The sequence below is a fragment of the Mesoplodon densirostris genome, chromosome 3 (genome assembly GCF_025265405.1).
Source record: "Mesoplodon densirostris isolate mMesDen1 chromosome 3, mMesDen1 primary haplotype, whole genome shotgun sequence".
Classification (NCBI taxonomy): domain Eukaryota; kingdom Metazoa; phylum Chordata; class Mammalia; order Artiodactyla; family Ziphiidae; genus Mesoplodon; species Mesoplodon densirostris.
Genome location: NC_082663.1, coordinates 149409220 through 149431750, shown reverse-complemented (window position 1 = coordinate 149431750; position 22531 = coordinate 149409220). Strand labels below are relative to the sequence as shown.

Below are 22531 nucleotides of genomic sequence, written 5' to 3'. Positions count from 1 at the left end.
ATGTGGACATCTTTGGGGGGCCATTAATCTGTCTACCGCCAGGGGAAACAAAAGCAGAAGTACAAGCTCCAAGACAGAAGGAACTCTACATGTGGCGAGATAAACCTTGTAAAAACATAAATTGGAGCTCATCGCTTTTCTGCTCACAGCCCTCCCATGCTACCCACTGCTCTCAGGAGAAAGACCAAAGTCCTCCTGGTGGCCTGCAAGGTCTTATAGACACCCCTCTGACCTCCTCAGCTCCCGCCTGCCTCCCCTTTGCTGTGTCTGCCCTGCTCTCCGTCCATCGCTAAGCCTTTTCCGGCCTCTGAGTTTGCTCTTCCCGCCTTGACCCATCTGTCCTTGGTTTCTCATCTCAGATCTCAGCTCAAATGTCATCTGCTCAGACAGGCCCACCTCTCCACCCTAACCAGAGTACCCTCTCTCCCCACCCCCCATATGGCCGCTGGTCACTCTCCAGCTCTTGTCCTGTCTTCATTGCATGTGCGGTATCTGAAATGATTTGCTTTATTTATTCATTTCTTGCTGGTCTCCCCAGATAAGAATGTAACGTCCCGGGAGACCACCAACAGGGTCGACCTTGCCCACTCTTGCGCTCCCAGCTCTGAGCACCCTGTTCAGGCACTTTGTAGGTGTCTAGCATGGGTCACTGTATGCCCGCCAAGACTGGCCAGAGCAGAGCAGGCAGGGCGGAGGGGGGAGGGCAGCTCTGCCCGCCTGGACAGCCCGGAGAAGGCGGGAAAACGAGGCGGGAAAAACCAGCAAACAAGCCCTGCGGGTGGGTAGGGTGGGGAGCGCTGGCGAGCCCTGACGCTAGGAAATCAGGCTGGGGCGATGAGGCCCGTCATCGGGTGCAGGCGGTCTCCTGGGGGAGTTCCCCCAAATTCTCCTGCAGAATTTAGACATTGATTCCCGCCTTTCTGCCCTACTGGTCAGTGCATGCCTGGGGAGAGGGGCTGAAGCAAAGGACTTAGGAGGTCGGGGGTCTCTACGCTGGGGGCCCCTGCCCCCGGGGTATCCCTAGGGCTCCTGAAGGGCACCCATGGTGGGGGGGACTCAGGTCCCGCCACCCGACCCCATTACACGCTGGGCGCGCCCAGCAGAGCGCGCAGGGCTGGGCGGGGCCGTGGCCCGCTGGGCGGAGGGGGGGGTGGACAGAGGCGGGGGCGCCCCCCACCCCCTTTCTCGCTTCCCGCCACTGCGGCGGCCAATCACCAGGCAGGCGCCCGCCCCCGGCGCGGCCTCCTGTGGCCCCGCAACTCCCAAACGCCAAGTTTTCGCGGGAAAAAAATCAGAGCAGCTGGCAGCGCAGCGGGCAGTGGTGGCTGTCCGGGGCCTCGGGATCGCACGCACGTCCGCGCGGGGTCCCAGCCACACACGCGGTTCCTTTGCCATCCTCAGAAGGGCCGGCGCACAATCAGGCGAGTGGATCGTGAGCAGTCAGGCGGATTGGGGTGCCAGCCCGGGCCAGGGCGCGGGTGGGCGGTGGGGGCGGGCAGGACTCGGCGCACCCGGCGCCTTGACTTTGCAAAACTTTCCGGGACTCTCGGCCAGCACGGGCGCACGCGTCTCCCGCGCCAGGGCTGCCCTACACGCGGTCTCGGGCTCTGCCCCCAGGCCTGCCGGCCTTTAGGAGTCGCCCCTGGCAGCCCGGGCTCGGGCAAGGGCGAGCGGAACATCCCTGGCGCCCCGCGGGGGTCGCGCCGGCTGGGTGGGGGAGGGCCCGGCGAGCCGCGGGGGAGGATGTCAGGCTCCGCGCCTGCGCGCGGGGTGCCCCGCGATTCAATTGTCGCGCCCGAGCCCGATTTCGCGCGCCCTTAGTTCCCCGGGCGCGTCTGGGCCAATGGGGAGCGAGCAGGGCGGGGCGGCCGGCCGCGGCGGAGCCAATGATCGAGGCGGCTCAAGTGAAGGGGGGCGGGACTTGGCGCGCGGGCCCCTCGGCAGGTCCTGGCGGTGGGGGTGGGCGTGGGCTCGCCGGCTTGGCCCGCGCGGGCGGGCGGGAGAACAAGAGGGGCTCCGGGGCCGTGTGTCGGGGTCCGGGAAACGCAGGCTGGAGCTCGGGACAGCCGTGGGGCCGAGGTGAGTAGCGCTGCGCGCGCGGGGGCGACCGGGACGGGGCGGCCGGTTGCCATGGCCACCGCGGGGCGGGTGCGTCGCGCACGCGCGCGGGGGCGGCGGCGGGGGGCCGCGAGCACCGGGGGTCCCAAGCTCCCGGGTCTCTGGTGGTCTCCTTCCTCTTCGGTCACACTTAGTTGAGTTCCCTGGGACTTCTGAAGTTCCAACCCGAGCCGGACTTTTGGGTTCCTCTTGCGTCAGTATTCATCCAGGGAATGAATGAATGGATGAATGAACAAACTCGGCTCCTGACCGTTTGGCTGTGTCCCCCTTCCTCCTCTGGACGCTGGTGGGTTTTTTTTCCCCTCTGAAAGGCAGGGTGGGTTGACTGAGTGGTCCAGGATGCTTTTTCCTCTCCGCTAATTTCCCCTCCTTCCTCAATCCTCAACCGGTGCTACTCATTAATGCATTAACTCCTTAATTCACTCAGCCAGGCCCAGGCCAGCCGTGGCAGTCTAGGGGGATTACGGGGCTGGGAAGGCGTTCCAGGAGTTGCCTGGTGTCCACAGTCTGGACAGTAATAGCAAGGATGACCTGAGTGTGGCACAGCCCGGTGGTGGTGGTGACGGCAGAACTGACCGAGGGGTCCTGCTCTCTTGTCCTCCTACCACCAGCAGGCACCATGTGGATCCAGGTTCGCACCATGGATGGGAAGGTGGCCCACACTGTGGACTCCTTGTCCAGGCTGACTAAAGTGGAAGAGCTGAGGAAGAAGATCCAGGAGCTGTTCCATGTGGAGCCAGGCCTGCAGAGGCTTTTCTACCGGGGCAAGCAGGTAAACACGCCCTGCAGGCTGCCCGCCCGCTTGCCCGCCTGCCCGCCCAGCACCTTTGTTCTTGCCTCAATCCAGGCACCGCACACACACTCTTCCCCCCCTCGTCCGGTCCGCTTCTCCACAGAAACCTCCAGTGTCTGAGCGAGGAACAAAGGCTCTCGACTCCTAGACTGACACATCAGGCACTCGAATCTGTTGCGTCTGGGGGCTTTTAAACTCCCAGCCCACCCACCCCCGCATTTTTTTGGACCCACCCCTCAAAATAATTTCTAGAAAAAATAAATTGGAGGTGGCCGATGGAGGTCTGATGAATTCGAGGAAGAGCCTAGAATCAATACTCAGACGCTAGGACGGAAGGGACCAGGTTTTTCTTTGAAACACGCACACTGATGGCCCACGGTCTGCACCTATTTAGCTTTCGACCCCCACAGGGTTTTCTAGAAATTTGGATCAGGTTATTCAGAGTCGGAGATGGCGCTTGCTAATCAGGAATTTCCGCCACTTCTGGGCCTCCTCTCTGGCGGCAGCGGGGCCGCCCCTGATCAGGGGTTTGTGCTTTCCGCGGGCTCAGCTGGCCCTGCTCCTAGGTTTCCTTTCTTCGAGATTCCCCCACCCCACCCCCAGCCCCTGTAGCAATTGAAAATGGCCACCCTTGGTTTGTGGGCTGCCCACTTTGGGGACATATTCTCTAGTGGCGCCCCTGAGGTGGTCCATTCTTGTTGGTGCGTGGGCAGGGGGACGGCAGGCCAGGCTGTGAGTGGGATTTCCCTGAGTGGGAGATGGTCTGACAGAAAGTGTTGTTCCCATCTGCTGGGGCCACCCTGGAGTTGGGTGGCCTGTAGGGACCTCGGCATAGACAGCGCATGGGATTAAAAGTGTTCAGTCGGGCTCTGACTTTGTTGTCGCGTTTTGAACTGGGTGCTGCCGCCATCTGGTGTCTAGATTGAAAAATAAATGCTCCCCGCCTGGCCAGGATTTTTTGGGGGCTGGGAGGATCCTGCCTGCCTCCTGGAAATGAGACCTGATGATTAATTTCTTGGGCTCGAGGCGCCCTCCGAGACCTTTAGCCTCCTTCCTGTGCGAGATACGAGGACTTGAATGTCTTAAGCATCTGAGTTAACGCGCCCCGCCTGGGGAGGGAAAGACGAGCTGGCGAACTCGGGGATTTGACCGCGGTCATGTGCGTGGCGCGGGTGGAGAAAAGGCAGGGCTGTGAGTGGAGCTCCCCTGGGATGCTGTTTCTCTCCCCTCTCCTGCAGCGGGGGCTCATTTTTGCAGCATCCAAACTGATTTCGATTTGCCTCTCAGTCTTTGTGTTCAGCAGAAGGTCCTTCCACCGAGTTTCTGAAGACCGCCTGTGGGCACCGGCTAAACAGTTCGTGGCATCATCCAAAGGCGGGTTGAATTGAGTCCTCTTAAGTACGAGGCAGTGGATATTTCTGGGTGGGCTGGGCACCGTGCATTTTAATCTTTACATTCAAAGACATGCAGAAAAGTTCAAAGAGCCATGAACACCTAAACACCTACCCATGGCTTTTAGCACTGACATTTCCCACGTTTGCTTTATCACTGCAGCTGTCTTCCTTGCCTCTATCCGTCCACCAATCCATCTTATTTTGGGGGATGCATTGCAGAGAAAGTTCCAGGCACTGGTTCACGTCACCCCCTAAACCCTTCATCATTGCCTGTCCTTAACTAGAGTACAGTGTTTGTTTGTGGTTCTTGTTTCTTTAGATGTAATTTGCATATAGTGAGAGACACGTCTTAAGTGGACTTTTTGGAGTTTTGACAAATGTCTACACTCATGTAACCAAACCGCTGTCTCCCTGCATCAGGAACATAATAGGTGATCCACATGAAGGCTTATGAAAGCCTTCGAAACGTCTGTGTGAGTTAAAAAGTGTGATGATAAGCATTGTGCCTCTCATCAGTATATCGGCGCTGAGAGACAGCTCTGAACCCTGCCTTTCTTCTCGCAGCACAGCTTTTGAAGTTCTCAGAAGGTTCCACGTTCCCACGGGACCTCTAACTGCTGCTCACCCCCTTCCCTGCGCTCACTCTGCGTTCAGCCCGCTCAGCGGGCCGATGCGTAGCCGGTTCTGTCTTCCGGGTAAGGAGGCCAGGCCTCAGCCGTGATGCAATTTCCCCAAGGTTCCGCGACCAGGAAGTGGCCCAGCCTCACAGGAGGTGTGGACAGTGCCAGGAGGGTGGGGAACAAAGGCACCCAGCAATAGCACCTTGAAGCAAGTCAGGTCTACAAACAGACTGGGCTAATCATGATAGGAAGCAGTGCAATTTCCAGCGGGTGCAAGAGAGCTGTTGTTTTTACGGAATGTTCTAGAGAGTGTTCGAGATCCTTTCCCTTCTTTTGTTTTTCCTTTATAAAGAAATGGCATCTCAGTCCAAGGTCTGCAGTGAGGTCGACGGAGCCAGTAAAGCAGAACAAGAGTTGAGTCTTTCTTCAGGATATGGGAGGGTTTCGTGGCGGCTTGCTTAGGCTGAATAGGTTGGCGGTTATGTCACTTAATTGGCGGAAATGCAGGGAGCCGAATGGGGGAAGGGACGCCAGGCGGCGGGCCCAGCCTGGGCAAAGGCAAGAGGCATCTGGCGCCTCTTTTTTTTTTTGGCTGCCCGGAAAAATAGCAGTAGCTGTCGTTTGTGGTGCCTTTAACGCAGTCAGGTACAGTGGTTGCGCTTAATCTTCCCAAGTGCCCTGGCCAAGTGTCTCTGGCCAGGGACAGTCTCTGTGCTTTCCCATCAGGTGGGGCTAATTGCGGACCCACCACATGTGCACGGTGAGAATTCAGTGAGGGTCATGGATGCAGGGATGTGCGGGGAGGGGGCTGGTGTTTGAGCTCCGCGCCTGGTTCACGGTAAAGGAGCAATAAATCATTTGGTTCAGGGCCTTCCCCTGGGCACTGCTGACATCAGGGCCAGATCATCCTCCGTTGGGGGGCCGTCCTGGGCGCTGTGGGGTGTGGAGCAGCCTCCCTGGTCTAACCCACTTGATGCCAGGGGCCCTCCCCCAGTCATAAAAGATCACAAAGTCCCCAGATGTTGCCAAGTGCTCCCTGGGGGCAAAATTGTCCCCAGTTGAGAACTGATGATTTAGTAGGTAATTTACTTAAGGAAAGCAGTCTGAAAGATCAGGTGAAATGGCATCCTAGGAATGGCCTTTGGAGGGTCACTCATGTCACAGTGCCTCACCAGATGTCCCTGCTGGATTGGCTTTTCCTGAATGTCAGCCCGTTTTCCCAAAGGACAGGGTTAGGCGGCAAATAAGACAGTCTCCTCCTGGAGACCTGTCCTTCCGGCTGGGCTGCATGAGGGAGGGTCCCTTCCTCCCCACCCCCAGACCTCCTTCCTGGCTGGAGACATGCCCTCCAGGTCAGAGATTAGCAAACCCTTTCTGTTAAGGACCCAGTGGTAATGTGGGCTGTGCGGTCTGTCTGCTCACCTCTGCCATCGAAAGTCCTGAACTGAACACCGAGGGCAAATGAATGGGTGTGTTCCGATCAGGTCGTAGTAGAACTTTATTTACAAAACAGGGACAGCTGCAGGCTTCCCTGGTGGCGCAGTGGTTGAGAGTCCGCCTGCGTTCGTGCCCCTGTCCAGGAAGATCCCACATGCCGCAGAGCGGCATGTGGGATGTGCTGGACCGCGTCTCTCTCCAGGGCACGGATGCTCACGCTGTTTGGACTGAGGACCCCTTTCCACTCTCCAAAGCGATAGAGGACCCCAAAGAGTGTTGTGGACGTTCACCGTGTCTTGTCGTTTTTTATCCTATTAGAAATTGGAAGCTGAGAAAAGTTCACAGCTCGAGAGAACATGAGGGCACGTTCCCTTAGGCACAGGCTTTGGTACCCCTGCAGGATCTGGAGGCCGAAGATGGCCAGTGACATCACAATGTCACCACACGATAGATAGCCTAGGCCTTGCAGACCCCCGAAATGCCACTCCAGGGCATAGCCTCGGCTGTGGCCTGGCGGGGTCAGAGAGCAGAGTTCACTTGTCAGGACCTACCCGTGGATGGGCTGGGACGTGAAGAGAGGGTCAGAGAGGGTTGTGCCTCTGTGTAGTGTCCCCCCCGCCCCGACACCACCACCCCGCCCTGGTGAGAAATGTGCCCCTGTGCCACGGCTGGGATCCTGCTTCGTGCCTTTTCTTCCCTCCCCTCTCTGTCCATCCATCAGTCTGTCTGGCCTGAACCCCAGGTTGCTGCGGAGGCCTCGAGGCCTAGATGGGAAGGTGTGGGCTGGGGCCGTAGCCCCAGGACGGGAGGCAGGCTGCGTGGTGTCTCAATTGCTTTCTCTCCCAGCCCGAGCCCGGCCATCGGGCGTTACAGAGCCCCCTGCCCTCCTCTGGCCGGAGGTCCATCTCGGCCTGGAGCTCACGCGCCCTCATCGGGGGCCTGCGGTCTGGTTTACACCCTCCACTGCTCCTAATGGCCGCCTCTAAGCCTGCAGGAGAACCACCCCTTGCCAAGCCCAGGGGTGTTTATAGCCTGTGCTCTTTGCCTCTGGGCAGCAATCAGCGCCTGAAAAGTATCCCCACAAAATGCCCCAAGGGGGCAGAAAGTGAGCCGGAAGCGTCACTGTGGTGAGCTTTGAATCCAGGCTTCGGGCGGTCTCTGTGTTTTATTTCACTTTGTGCCACGCGTGTGCCCAGAATTCCCAATGTCCGGGAAGCTTCCTGATTAAAAGAGAGGGATGTGATCTAAATGCCCTGGGCGGCTTTGCCTTTACACCTGAATCTGCCTAGCAGGGTCACCTGCCCCAAACCATGTGTATATGTTTTACTACAGGCAGTTTAAGGGATTTTCACCTGGAATTTTGGTTATGCAGGATTTTAACCGCACGTTTAATTTTAACGTGAGAACCTGCAACCTCAGGTACAGCTCGCCTGTCATTCACTCTGCGCAGCTTTTATTAATGCCTGTAGCCTCAGTTGGAGTTTTAACGTCTTAGTAGGAACCTAGACTCCGCACATTTGGTCCCCTTGCCTGGGGCCAGCCCTCCCCCCCTGCACTTACCGACCAGCTGTGCACAGCTTCGGGCCAGAGCGGCACCCGACACACACCCTCTCACCATGGCAAGCGGTTGTGCGAGCGCCTTCCTGCCCACTGCGGGGCCCTTCTGGAATGTTCCAGAGGTGGTCCCAGGAAGCAGTCAGACCAGCCCGTGCATTCTGTCCTGTAGGCAGAGCCCGGGGCCAGCCTGGCCCAGCGCGTGGCCCCTTCCGTACCCAGCCCACCCTGCTTGTGCCTCTATCCTCTGTGCCCTTGCACTGGGAGGGGGAGTGTGTGTGTGTGCGGGTGTGCGGGTGTGAGTGCCTCTTGTCTCTCTGGCTCTCAGACCCGTCACAGACGTGTGGGGCTGGCATCGTGGGTAGAAAATGCTGGGAGAGAGGAGACGATTGGGTATGCAACCCGGCTCCTCCACGGCTCCCTCAGGATTCCTCCCCCACCCCCGTCTTTAGCCGCAGGTCCTTGGCCCGGTCCTGACCACCGCTGCTCCCTGCACAGCCCCGCTGCCATTCTGGTGCATTCCGCTTCCCCCCTTTGCTCTGCTGCCCCATCTCCTGCTTGATCTCCGTTCCAGTGCTCCTTGCAAAACAGAAGCCCGACCGCCCTCCCTCCCTGGCCCCGGCTCTCCTCTCCGCGGCCCCCCCACCCCACCCCCCGCCCCGTCCGGGTGCTTCCGTTTATTTCCCACTCTCTGAAACCATCCTCCCTCCCTTGACGTGTGTGGTAGACGCATCTATTCTCCTGCGTTTAACTGTCACACGCAGCTGTGTAACATGCCTTGGTAGGAATGAGTTACGGTTTTGCTTGCAAACGATGCTGCCGTGAGCATAGTGGGCGCTGGGCTACCTGTCCCTCCGGTGCCCACCTGAGGGCCTCTAGCTCAGTGGTTCTCACCAGGGGCCGTGCGGCCCCGCTGGGGACACTGGGCGGTGTCTGGGGACGTCTGTGGTTGTCACGACTGGGAGGCTGCTCCTGGCATCGAGTGGATGGGGCCAGGGAGGCTGCTCCACACCCCATGGTGCACAGGATGGCCCCACAAAGAGGATGACCGGCCCCGAATGTCCACAGTGCTGAGGGGTGTCTCCCTAGCTGTGGAGGCACTGGGCACCGGGTGCCTGCATCCTGTCATCGTTTTTAATGACATTTGGTTTACTCTGCTGGTTTCCTTACGATAGTGGTGCTGGAGACACTTGTCTTTCTCCATCTATTTTATTTTGTCCATCTTTTTTTTTTTTTTTTTTAGAAATTAACAAACTTCATATTTTTAGAGCAGTTTTAGGTTCACAGCAGAATTAAGAGGAAGGTACAGAGATTGCCCATATACCCCCTGCCCTGCCCGCCCCCCCGCCCACTGTGCACACCTGTCTCTCACCAGATGGTGCATTTGGTACAACTGATAAACCTATGTTGACGTATTAACATCACCCAGAGTCCATAGATTACATTTGGGTTCACTCTTGGTGTTGTACACTCTGTGGGTTTGGACAAATGTGTAATGATGTGTATCCGTTATGGTGTCATAGAGAGTAGTGTCACTGCCCTAAAAAGCCTCTGGGTTTCGCCTGTTCGTCCCTCCCTCCCTCCCTCCCTCCCTCCACCTCCTGGCCGCCGCTCATCCTTTTTTTTTTTTTTTTTTTTTTTTTTTTTTTTTGCTGTACGCGGGCCTCTCACTGTTGTGGCCTCTCCCCCATTGCGGAGCACAGGCCCAGCGGCCATGGCTCACGGGCCCAGCCGCTCCGCGGCATGTGGGATCTTCCCAGACCGGGGCACGAACCCGTATCCCCTGCATCGGCAGGCGGACTCTCAACCACTGCGCCACCAGGGAAGCCCCGCTCATCCTTTTAATGTCTCCATAGTCGTGCCTCTTCCAGAACGTCTTATAGTTGGCATCATACAGTCTGTAGCCTTTTCAAATTCTTCTTAAAAAAAAAAATCTTTATTGGGATATAATTTGCATACCATACAATGTACCCATTTAAAGTGTGCAATTCCCTGGTTTTCAGCGTATTCACGGGGCCTTGAACCATCACCACAGTCAATTTGGGGACATTTTCATCACCTTCAAAGAAAGTCCTGCACCGTTTATTGATCACTCCCTTACCCACCCCCCCGCCCCGCCCCAGCCCGTGGCCACCGCGAGTCCAATTTCTGTTTGATTCCTCTAGGGACATCCTATCCGTGGATTCTGGCAGTATTTGGCCTTTGGTGTCTGGCTTCTGTCTCTGAGCATCGTGTTCTCAGGGTCCATCCACAGTGTAGCAAGTGTCAGTGCTTCACCCCTTTTTAGGGAGGATGGCCACACTGTGTTGATCCATTCGTCCGTCAATGGGTTGCTCCACCCTTGGTCTTCTGTGCGTCATGCTGCTGTGACCACACGTGTCATCTCTCCCCGCTGTCACGGCTGTCCTGGGTCGGCCCCGTGTTGGAGGGCTGGCGCTTTCTCACTCCCTGGCCCCCTCTGACATCTGGGCAGTGGTGGGCACATTGGAGGCTCTTGCTGGTCTCCAGGTAAACAGGTAGCGTGGGCCCGGATGTCCAGGGTGGGCTTTGGAGGGACCCTGGTGGCCCCTGCAGCTGCAGCCAAGTGTTGGTGTGTTCAGATGTGCCTTTCTCCGGAAGAGGGGTCAATCAGCCATCTGATTCTCAGGTTAGCAATGAATAAGATGAATAAGGATTAACAACTACTGCAGCGAGTGCCCTGGAACTTGTCTTCCCTGTGACCCCGGGTGCTGTTTGCATATTAATGGCAATCAGCCCTTTGAACCACCAGCTTTGGGTTAAAAAGTGGGAAGGAGGGAAAGTCGATCTTTTGTGTGTTCTTCCTTCCTTTAGGGCACCGCTTCTGAGCCAGGTTGTTCTGCCTGGGGACACTGGGTGATGTCTGAGGCCATCAGTTGGTGGTCACGACTGGGGTGGGGGGGTGCTCCCAGCATCCAGGGGGTGGGGCAGGGGTGCTGCTCAGCCTTCACCCCCTGCGGTGTCCATGAGGGCCCCCCCCCAACATAGAGTGATCACCAGAGGTCAGCAGAGCCTGCCTTAGGGTCTTCTGGAGGCTGAGGGTCCTCGTTGGGTGTTGGTAGAGTGCCCTGGGGCAGTTTCTAATAAAAGCCCCAGTACAAAGACTTTTGTGTCCTAGGGGCGCCCTAGAGATGTAGCTCAGAAGACAAACTCCTTCACACACCTGATGAGTCACGCCTGGTGCAGATTGTAGAGCCCTGCCGGCGCCCCGGCTCCCCAGCTCCCCATCAGCCAGTGACTAGTGTGGGTGGAATTCATTAGCACAAAGGAGTTAATAGAGAGGCGGCCTGAGTGGATGAGGTTGGAGCTAGAGCCTTATAAGGCACCTGATGGATGTCACGGGGCACCCACCCTTTGGTTCACGCAGGCCAGCTTCCCCCGCCTCGCCCTCCCCGGCACTGCGAACATCAGGGCAGGTCATTCTCTGTGGGGGCCGTCCTGGGGATCCTTAGTGCCCCCAACCCCGTCATGACAACCAAAAATGTCCCTAAGGCATCGCCCAACGTCCCCTGGGGGCAGGATCACCCTCGATTGAGAGCCAGGGGTACAGGTGATGCGTGTTTACTGTAACAGAAGTTCCAGAGCACATAAAGTATTAACACCACCCCTGATACCCGATGCGTAGCCACGGCACAGCGGGGTTAGGCGGTGTGCTCCCGGGCAACGTTCCCCGACTGGCAGCAGCCGTCCTCACTTGAGAGGGCCTGGGGACCCCGAGGAAGGGGTCAGTGGGCACCCCGGGGCGTGGGCAGGCTTCACTTGCCGGTGGTCTGTTCCAGGGCGGGGCCTCCGCGAGGGCTGGTGCGGTCCTTCGCCCATGGTGAGCTCTCTGCGTCTGCTGACCTAGTCCCGTGTCCCTGCAGATGGAGGACGGCCACACGCTGTTTGACTACGACGTCCGCCTGAACGACACCATCCAGCTGCTGGTCCGGCAGAGCCTCGTGCTGCCTGCCCCCAGCGGCGGTGGCACCGGGGGCAGCAAGGAGAGGGACTCTGAACTCTCCGACACGGACTCCGGCTGCTGCCTGGCCCAGAGCGAGTCTGACAAGTCCTCCAACAGTGGCGAGGCCGCGGCCGAGCCGGAAGGGAAGGCCGACGAGGATGAGTGGGATGAGACGGAGCTGGGCCTCTACAAGGTGGGGCTCCTGCGGAGGCCGGGGTCGGTGGGCTCCGCCCGGTTGGCGTCTGTATCCCGGGAGCTCCCCGAGGCTGGGCACCCCTGTCCTGTTGTGACCATCTCCCCAGGGTTCCTTGGCGGAAACATAGGTCCTCAGGGATTCCTTCGTAACCCCTAAAGTAGAATCCCATGTCCGGGCCTGTGGGTGTCTTCCCTGTGGTCCTCGCAGGGGCTGACGAAGTCCTCATCCGCTGCCATCCTCCCCCTAAGATGATGGCGTTTCACGGAAGGATCTGGATTCCCAGCTTCTGTGGAAAGATGGGCAGCTCTGGCCTCCCTGGGCCACGCGGCAGGGGTGCTCTGCCCCCAGGGACACTGGGCGGTACCTGGGGACATCTGTGGTTGTCATGACTGGGGGTCGCCTGGCATCGAGTGGGTGGGGCCGGGGATGCTGCTCCGACCCCCGCAGGGCCCGGGACCGCCTCCCTCTGGAGAACGACCCAGGCCCCGTGTCCTCAGTGCCACAGTGAGAAGCATCCGGGCCCAGGAACCAAAGCAGGCTCTTGGCGGTTTGCTCGTCAGGCATCCCTACCCTGGGCCAAGTGAGAGCTCTCTGCCCCCGCAGGCTGGCGAGTACGTGGACGCGAGGGACACGAACATGGGCGCGTGGTTTGAGGCCAAGGTCATCAGGGTGACGAGGAAGGTGCCGGCCCAGGATGAGCCCTGCAGCTCCACCTCCAGCCCGAAGCCGGAGGACGACATCGTCTATCATGTGAAATACGACGAGTGAGTATCTGCGGGGCAGGGGGGCCTGGGGTGGCGGCTCCATGGACGTGGGACCTGGAGTTTGGAACTGCCTTGGAGGTGATGATCGGGATCCAAGACCCCACCCTCGTGCTCCCAAACCACACAGAGGCCCCCCCACCCTGAGGACCAGCATCGGGGGGACCTCGTCGGAGAACCCTGCCCAGTCGTCTCCTCAGGGTTGCACTCCCTGTTTCCTGTGCCATCTTCTTCATACCACATAGCACTGTGTGAAACCATCTTCGGTGTCCTCTCTCTCCTTCGCCGGAATACACAGTACTTATGGAGCACTCACTGTGTGCCAGGCCCTGCGATAGGCATGGGGGATTCCTGTCTGTGAACACAGAGGGTGTCTGAGTGGGCTCTGGCAGCTGTAACAACATACCGTAGCACAGGCTGAGTGGCTTCAACCTCAGACGTTTATTTTCTCACGGTTCTGGAGGCTGAGAGTCCCAAGATCAGTGTGCTGTCAGGGTTAGTTTCCAGTGAGGGCTCTCTTCCTGGCTTGTAGACGGCTGTCTTCTCACTGCATCCTCACATGGCCTTTTCTCTGTGTGCACGGGGGTGGGGGGAGAGAGAGAGAGAGCGAGCTCTGGTATCTTTTCCTCCTCTGATCCTCTGATAAGGACACCAATCCCCTTAGATTAGGGCCCTGCCTTTTTTACCTCATTTAACTTTGATGACACCCCCTAAAGGCCCTGTCTCCATATACAGTCACATTGGGTGTTAGGGCTTCAGTGTATGAATTTGGGGGATACAGTTCAGTACCTAACAGAGGGCAAGCATGTCTGCCTACAGGGAGCTCACATTCTGTGGTTCTCTGCTCGGTCCCTGCTGTCTACATCGGTTTCTGGCACATCCTAAGCTTAACTCTAAGAATTATGGGAGTAATTGGATGAGCGAATCACAGTTTTTGCAACATTCCCATCCTCTTGGTCAGGGGTTGCAAACTCTAGTTCTCAGACCAAATCTGGCCCACAGCCTGTTTTTGTAAATAAAGCTTTATTGAAACACACCAATACCCATTCGTTTACACCTTGTCTGTGACTGCTCTCGTGGTAATAGCAGCCGAGTTGAATATTCACAACAGACACCTACCGATGACAAAGCCGAAAATATTGACTGTCTGGTCCTTCACAGGAAAAGCTGGGCAGCCCTTGTACTTGGTGGTTTATTAGCAAACATAATGAGTACCAGGCTATAGAGCTAGTCTCCATAGATGTGGGGTTGTCCCCCTCACAGCTGAGGCTTAACTCTGTTGCTAATGGAATATGCTACTTTTAGCTCAATTATTTTATGCCTTTTTTGAGGCTGCTGGAATATTCCTGCATATCCAGAATAATGACTTCCTATCATTTTCTAATCTCTAGTATGTTGTATTTACATAAACGAAATAATGTACATCCCTTTACAAAAATCACTTTCAACACATGTATGTGGAAGAAGTTAAGTTCTTCCCTCCCCGCATTTCCTGCTGTCTTAGTTTCCTATGGCTGCTGTAATAAAGTACCACTAGCATTGCTCTGGCAGTTTATTCTCTCACAGTCCTGGAGGCCAGAAGTCCAAAACTAAGGTGGTGACAGGGCTGTGAATCTTCTGGAACCTGAAGGGGAGAATCCTTGCTGCCTCTTCCAGCTTCTGGTGGGACCGGCAGTCCTTGGCTTGTGGCCACATCCCGCCAGCCTCTGCCTCCTCTTCCTGTGTCGTTCTCTGTCTGCGTCTCATCCTCTCTTCTTGTAAGGACATCAGTCACTAGGTTTAGGGCCACTCTATTAGGACGTCATCTGAACTCCTTATATCTGCAACGACCCTATTTCCAAATTAGGTCCCACTCCAAGGTGCCAGGGGTTGGAATCATAACATAGGTTTTTAGAGGATGTAGTTCAACCCACAACACCTGTAATTGGAACGTGTCATTCTAGCTGTGTGTTTTTGACACCAGCAAATGAGATCATGGGGAGGGGGCTTTCCAGGCTGCTGTGATGAGCACAACCCAAACCTGTATACCAGGCGGCCCTCTCTGCCTGGCTTCTCTCTCTCGTCAAGGGAGTGAGGTCCCCTGGCACCTGGGGTCTGAGCGTGGGGCTTTCCCCCCCTCCCCCAGCTACCCGGAGAACGGAGTGGTGCAGATGAACTCACAGAACGTCCGGGCTCGCGCCCGACACATCATCAAATGGCAGGACCTGGAGGTGGGCCAGATGGTCATGGTCAACTACAACCCTGACAACCCCAAGGATCGCGGCTTCTGGTACGACGCGGAGATCCTGCGGAAACGTGAGACCCGGACGGTGCGGGAGCTGCACGCCAACGTCAGGATCGGGTGAGTCAGTGCCTGCCGGCCTCTGCCTGGCCTCCACCCAGCCTCTGCCTGGCCTCCGCCTGGTCTCTGCCTCCTCTCTGGGTCTCCACGCCCCACCTGCTCACCCCGCCTAGGGAACTGTCTCTGGGCCCCAGGCAGAGATTTCAAGCTTCCTTGTTCTCTTTTTTTTTTTTTTTTTTGCCATATGCGGGCCTCTCACTGTTGTGGCCTTTCCCGTTGCGGAGCACAGGCTCCGGACGCGCAGGCTCAGCGGCCGTGGCTCACGGGCCCAGCCGCTCCGTGGCATGTGGGATCTTCCCGGACCGGGGCACGAACCCGTGTCCCCTGCATTGGCAGGCGGACTCTCAACCACTGCGCCACCAGGGAAACCCTTCCTTGTTCTCTTTTGTTTGTCGTTTTGAATTTGGCAAACAGGTGAAAAGTCTAAAAGGGGCAAAATTCAGAAAGTACTGAAGGCCACACAGTTAATATTCTCCCTTCTCTTCTGTCCCCTGGTCACCTGGTTCTCCTCTTTCTGGAGACATGATGGTTCCCGGCACCTTCCAGGGCTACTCTGTGCACAAACAGGCGTGAACGTACACCGAACTACATACACCCACATGGAGGTGCCCTTCACATCAAGGATCAGCAGGCTGCTGGCCGCAGGCCGGAGCCGGCCCCGCCCCTGATTGGCAAATAAAGTTTTATTGGCACCAGGCCACGCCCATCTGTTCACTGAATCACTGTGGCTGCTCAGTGTTAGAAGGATACCGAGAGGACAGCTGGGTAACTGTGAAACAAACCGTGTGGCCCACAAAGCCGATAATATTTACCATCTGGCCCTTTGCAGAAAATGTTTGCTGAGCCCTGTTCTTCCTTGCCTCTGTGTGTGTAGAAAACTTATCATCTTACCCGTTTTTAAGTGCACAGCTTGGTGGCATTAAGTACATATGTATTGCTGGACAACCATCCCCACCATCCATCTCCAGAACTTTCTCATCTTCCCAAACTGAAACTCTGTCCCCAGGAAACACTGACTCCCCAGCCCCTCCCCCAGCCCCCAGCCCCCACCATCTACTTCCTGTCTCTATGGATGTGATGACTCTAGGCACCTCCTATGAGTGGGATCACACAGGACTTGTCCTTTTGTGTCTGGCTTTTTTCACCGAGTATAATGTTCTCAAGGCTCATCCATGTTTCGTGATGAACGTCTTTTTTGGTGGCTGAGTAATACTCCATTGTATGTATTGTATATAGACGTGATTACTGGGGCAACAGTGTCCTGAGCATAGGTACAGCAAGTGCAAAGGCCCTGGGGCAGGACCGTTCCTGGTGCATTTGTGGCATTGCGAGGAGGCCAGTGGGCTGGAGTGGAGGGAGAGAAGGGAGGAAGGAAGCATTCAGGGCATGGCCGGGAGTGGTGTGGAACCGGTGGTGTGTATTCTCTGTTGCTGGCAGCCATCAGAGCTGAAAGCACTGGAGCCACAGGCTTCGACCTATGATTAGGAATCATCACTCGGGCAGCCGAGCTGGGAATGGACTGCAGGGGGCAGCATAGCGGCAGGGAGACCAGGGAGGAGGCCGATAGGGGCGTTGAGGGGCAAGGGCCCAGGGCTCGGCCCTGGTACAGTGATGTGATTGTTAAGAAGTAACCTGCTTTTTGTTTTGTTTCTTTTTTATGTTTTCTTGTTTTCCATTTCTTTGATTTCTGCTCTTTTTTTTCCTTTAATATTTTTATTTATGTAGTTAGTTAGTTATGGCTGCAGCCTGTGGGATCTTAGCTTCCCGACCAGGGATCGAACCCATGCCCCCTGCAGTGCAAGTGCGGAGTCCTAACCACTGGACTGGACCGGACCACCAGGGAATTCCCTGGTCTCATCTTTGTAATTTTCTCCCTTCTCCTTTCTTTGGGTTGATTTTGCTTTTCTTTTTCTAGTTTTTTTTTTTTTTTTCTTTGAGGTAGCAACTTAGATTATTGTAGGTCTGCTATAAACATTTAGTTATTTATTTATTTTTAAACATTTATTATTTATTTTGGCTGTGCTGGGTCTTAGTTGTGGCATGCGGGATCGTTTAGTTGTGGCGTGCGGACTTCTTAGTTGAGGCCTGTGGACTCTTAGTTGTGGCATGCGTGTGGGATCTAGTTCCCTGACCAGGGATCGAACCTGTGCCCCCTGCAGTGGAAGCCAGAGTCTTAACTACTGGACCACCAGGGAAGTCCCACTTGGCATACATTATTGACCCTTGAACAACTCGGGGATTACAGATGCTGACCCCTGTGCAGTTAATAAGAACCTGAGCATTAACTTACAGTCTGCCTTCCATCTCTGCGGTTCATTGTATCCGTGGTTCCGCATCTGAGGATTCAACCGACTGGGGATTGTGTGGTACTGCCATATTTACTATTGAAAAAAATCTGCCTATAACTGGATTCGTGCAGTTCAAATTCATGTTGGTCAAGGGTCAGTTGTATTTAGACCATTTACATTTAAGGTAATTATTAGTATGTTAGGGCTTGAGCCTGCCATTTTGTTATTTGTTTTCTATTTGTTTTCTCTGTTTCTTTTTCCTGTTGCTCTTTTTCTGTCCTTCCTGTGGGTTATGTAAGCATTTTTTAGGAGTTTATCTTGATTTATTGATGGTCTTTTGGAGTGTATTGCTTTATACGGTTTTCTTAGTGGTTTCTCTGGATTTTCCCATATAAACGTGTGACATACTGGTATCTTTTCCCACTTTGAGGGAAGTGTGGAAATCTTTCTTCCATTCACATTCCTTTATAGTCACTGTCTTGAGCATCAGATGGTGTTATGGTTTTTATTTCAATCATCATATATGATTTAGAAAAGCTGTAAGGAGCATAATTTATTGTATGGACCCATATTTCTGCTCTTTCTATTCTTTCTTCCTTCTTTTTCCTCCAAGATGCTTTCCTTTTTAATTTCCTATCTATTTGAAGAACTTCCTTCATTATTCTATAAAGGTGTGTTGGCTAGCAATGAATTCTTTTAATTTTCCTTCATCTGAGATTATGACCACCGCCGTTATATTGAAGTAACTCCCAAGCATCGACTCATTGTATCTGTTAATATTTTCAAGTATATTTCTTCAAAATGACTCTTTTAAAGGGACATAGTTTTAATGCTATTATTACAACATAAAAATTAACTAATTTCTTAACATATAGCCAGTCATTGTTCAGCCTTCCAATTAGCTCACTCTTTTTTAAAATTATTTGTTTAAGATCTAAGTAATGTCCACAGATTTCAGTTAGGTTGGCAGATATTTCTCTGTTTTTAAAAAAAATTTATTTATTTTATTTTTGGCTGCGTTGGGTCTTCACTGCTGTGCGCGGGCTTTTCTCTGGTTGCAGCGAGCACGGGCTTCTCACCGTGGTGGCCTCTATGGTTGCAGAGCACGGGCTCTAGGCACGCGGGCCTCGGTAGTTGTGGCTCGCGGGCTCTAGAGCACAGGCTCAGTAGTTGTGGTGCATGGGCTTAGTTGCTCTGCGGCATGTGGGATCCTTCCGGACCAGGGCTCAAACCCTTGTCCCCTGCATTGGCAGGCGTACTAATTTATTTGTTGGGGAAGCCTGGTTGTTTGTCCCACAAAATCTGCACAGTCTGGATTTCCCACCGGCATCCTCACAGTGTCATTTCCTCTGTTCCTCTCTCCCTGTGTTTCCTGTGAACTGGTGGGTAGATCTGGACCTTCCCATCTGGCTTCACAGCCACGAGCCACACGTGCTGCCTAGTCCTTGAAATGTGGCCAGGACACATTAAGATGCGTCGTGAGTGTAAAATGCACAATGGATTTCAAAGATTTAGCGCTGAAAAAGAATGCAAACTAGCTTGTTAATAATTCCTTAATGTTCATTACATGTTGAAATGATATTTTGTATACATTGGGTTACATAAAACATCCTCAAATTGATTCCATCTGCTTTTACTTTTTGAATGTGGTTCTCAGACAGTGTGAAATTATACACCTGACTTGCATTTGCTTTCCCTAGATGGTTGCCGATGATGTAGGTGGTGGGATGATCTGATGGAGGTGGTGAGATGATCCCTGGGGTCGTTTTAACTTAGAGGAGATTCTGTATTTTGATCAGGCCTTACTTTATTGCTTTTGCCTGTTGGGCCTTGTTAAATGGGCCTTGTCTACCCGCAGGTTAGAAATGATTCTCTCAAATGCATCGCGTGATAAAACTCTGGTTTGTCTGTTGTTTTCACCTTGTTCCTGATTTGGTAGGACTTGAATTTGCAAGGGGAGTAGCTAATCGAGTTCACAGTGCCCTGCAAAAGCCTCTTCTCTGATGCAATTAGAGGCGGAGCTGTTCACGGGCTCTGAGAACTGTGTTGACGTGGCGAAGTCTTCTCGGGCGGGCGCTTTGGCAGGGCCGGCCCCGTGGGATGTCCTAACGACCTGTCTCTCACAGGGACGATTCTCTCAACGACTGTCGGATCATCTTTGTGGACGAGGTTTTCAAGATTGAACGCCCTGGTGAGGGGAACCCCATGGTGGAAAACCCGACAAGAAGTGAGTTCCGATCCCGCCCCTCTGCGGTGGGCGGGCAGGGCGCCCGGTGTGGTGGGGTCTTGCCCGAACTGACCCCGTCCTCCTGTGTCCAGGGAAGAGCGGGCCCTCCTGCAAGCACTGCAAGGACGATGAGCGGAAGCCGTGCCGCATGTGCGCCTGCCACCTGTGCGGGGGCAAGCAGGACCCCGACAAGCAGCTGCTGTGCGACGAGTGCGACATGGCCTTCCACACGTACTGCCTGTGCCCGCCGCTCAGCAGCATCCCCACCGAGGAGGAGTGGTGAGTGCCCGGAGGCTGCCGGTGACCACGCGATGACGGTGGGGGGCGGGTGCAAGGCCTGGGCCCTGGCTCCCTGCAGGGAGGAGGCAAGGCGGGCAGGAACGCAGTGGGTGTCCCCGGCGCTGGAGGGGACGGTTGTGACGCTCGGCTGTGGTCTGAGGACCCTGACCTGCTAACGGCAGTGGCTGTCGTTTGCACTGTCCCCTCCCCGTGGAGATGGGGAAACGGAGTCCACGGCAGGGAGCAGGTGCCGTCGAGCTGCCCTGTGTGTTTGCCACGTGCCGGCTGGACTTGGCCTCACTGTGGGAGGCACTGCCATTACCAGCGGGAGGCGGTCAGGGTCCGCCGTCCACCACGGGCGCCACCCGCCACACGCGGCTACTTCAGATGTGGTCCGTGCGACCGAGGAACTCGCTTTCTTATGTCACGCTCGTGGATTCAAGTTCAGCCCCCTGCCGCCGCCCCGGTCTCGGACGCACAGGACGGCAGGGGGCCGGAAGGAGGTGGCCGTGCCGTCACGGGCAGAGGGTGACGTCCCTGTGGTCGCAGGTACTGCCCCGAGTGCCGGATCGACTCCAGCGAGGTGGTGCAGGCAGGCGAGAAGCTGAAGGAGAGTAAGAAGAAGGCAAAGATGGCGTCGGCCACGTCGTCCTCTCAGCGGGACTGGGGCAAGGTGAGGGGGCCCTGCGCCCCGTGCGCCCCTGCTGCCCCCCACGCCCCTGCGACCGTTCACGCTGCTCTCCCCTCTGTTTTGGAATGGACAGGGCATGGCGTGCGTGGGCCGCACCAAGGAGTGCACCATCGTGCCGTCCAACCACTTTGGCCCCATCCCAGGCATCCCCGTGGGCACCATGTGGAGGTTCAGAGTCCAGGTACCTGCAGACGTCGGGCCCCGGCCTTCCAGGAGCCCCTCCACTGGGGAGGGCTGTCCCAAGGGCAGGAGGCTGGGGATTCACGCCAGGTCCTTCCCTGGTGTGTCCAGGACTTGGTCTCTCGGGGGCAGAGGTTCTCATAACAGGAGCGATGCTTTCAGTGGAAGAGTCAGGCGCTGGCTCCAAAGGCGGGAGCGAGGAGGGCCGTCGAGCAGCGGCTGGTCCAGGAGGTGCCACTTATTTCTCGGTGGTGTTCACAGGTCAGCGAGTCTGGGGTCCATCGACCTCACGTGGCAGGCATCCACGGCCGGAGCAACGATGGGGCGTACTCCCTGGTCCTGGCTGGAGGGTATGAGGACGATGTGGTGAGTGTGGGAAGCTGGTTTTGCTTTTATGTAATTGTGGCAAATACTCAGTGTAAAACTGAACCATCTTAATTATTTTTAAGAGCACAGCTCAGTGGCATTAAGCACATTCACACTGTCATGCAACCATCCCCACTATCATCTCCAGAACTTTCCCAAACTGAGACTCTGTCCCCAGGAAATGCTGACTCTCCATTCCCTCCCCCAGCCCCTGTCCTTACCATCTACTTCCTGTCTCTGTGGATCTGATTTCTTTAGGGACCTCCTGTGAGTGGGATCACAGTATTCGTCCTTTTGTGTCTGGATTATCTCACTGAGCATCATGTCCTCAAGGTCCATCCACGGTGTAGCGTGTCAGAATCTCCTTCCTTTTTTTTTTTTTTTGAGGTACGCGGGCCTCTCACTGTTGTGGCCTCTCCCGTTGCGGAGCACAGGCTCCGGACGCGCAGGCTCAGCGGCCATGGCTCACGGGCCCAGCCACTCCGCGGCACGTGGGATCTTCCCGGACCAGGGCACGAACCCATGTCCCCTGCATCGGCAGGCGGACTCTCAACCACTGCGCCACCAGGGAAGCCCTCTCCTTCCTTTTTAAGGCTTAACAATATTCCAGTGTGTGGACGGACCACATTTTTGTTTATCCAGTCATGCATCAGCGGATGCCTGGGTTGTTTCCACATTTTAGCTACTGTGAGGAATGCTGTGAACCTGGATCTGCAAAAATCTCTTTAAGTCCCTGTTTTCAGTTCTTCTGGGTATAAAGAAGTGCGATTGCCGGATCACATGGTGATTCTGTTTTTAGTTTGTTGAGGAACCTCCATACCGTTTTCCACAGCAGCTGTACCATTTTCCATCCCCACCAGCTGTGCACAGGGTTCCAGTTTCTCCACATTGTCACCGACACTTGTTATTATCTGTGTCTTTGGTAGTTGATCCTGACATCCTGATTCTTTGACGGTTGACATCCTGACGGGTGTGTGTGGGTTTGTTTTGAGTGGGTCTCTCCTCTCCTCTGCGCGGAGGGTTCAGCTTGCCCTCCGTATCTGTTTCAGGACCACGGGAACTCGTTCACATACACAGGTAGCGGTGGACGAGACCTTTCCGGTAACAAGCGGACTGCAGAACAGTCCTGTGATCAGAAACTCACCAACACCAACAGGTTTGCAGAATCGAGTGTTCCTATTTCGTCACCAGCACATGTCTGTCTGCCTTGTCCTCTGGTGGCTTCACAGGGGAGGGGATGGGTCCTGTTTGGGGCTTTCATGTGCAGGAAGTTAGATTCCCATTAACAGTGTGATGGAACGTAGGGACCACGAATGTCCATCTCT

General features: G+C 55.5%; 1 protein-coding gene across 6 annotated transcripts in view; it reads left to right on the top strand.

The window, feature by feature from the left end:
• Nucleotides 1-1246: 1246 nt before the first annotated feature.
• The window catches only part of UHRF1 (ubiquitin like with PHD and ring finger domains 1), a 33355-nt gene continuing 12070 nt past the window's right edge, over nucleotides 1247-22531 (top strand). Inside the window, exons 1-11 of one of the 6 annotated variants that reach the window (XM_060094411.1) lie at nucleotides 1247-1421; nucleotides 2733-2890; nucleotides 11798-12070; nucleotides 12677-12837; nucleotides 14960-15175; nucleotides 19590-19690; nucleotides 19783-19969; nucleotides 20519-20642; nucleotides 20734-20841; nucleotides 21102-21206; nucleotides 22256-22362. In XM_060094411.1, the coding sequence (XP_059950394.1) occupies nucleotides 2738-2890; nucleotides 11798-12070; nucleotides 12677-12837; nucleotides 14960-15175; nucleotides 19590-19690; nucleotides 19783-19969; nucleotides 20519-20642; nucleotides 20734-20841; nucleotides 21102-21206; nucleotides 22256-22362 (1535 nt within the window). In that variant the 5' untranslated portion in view covers nucleotides 1247-1421; nucleotides 2733-2737. Of the gene's footprint in view, nucleotides 1422-1965; nucleotides 2080-2729; nucleotides 2891-11797; nucleotides 12071-12676; nucleotides 12838-14959; nucleotides 15176-19589; nucleotides 19691-19782; nucleotides 19970-20518; nucleotides 20643-20733; nucleotides 20842-21101; nucleotides 21207-22255; nucleotides 22363-22531 lie in introns of those variants that run through there. The other 5 variants (XM_060094410.1, XM_060094412.1, XM_060094409.1 and 2 more) reach the window with 5 other exon arrangements.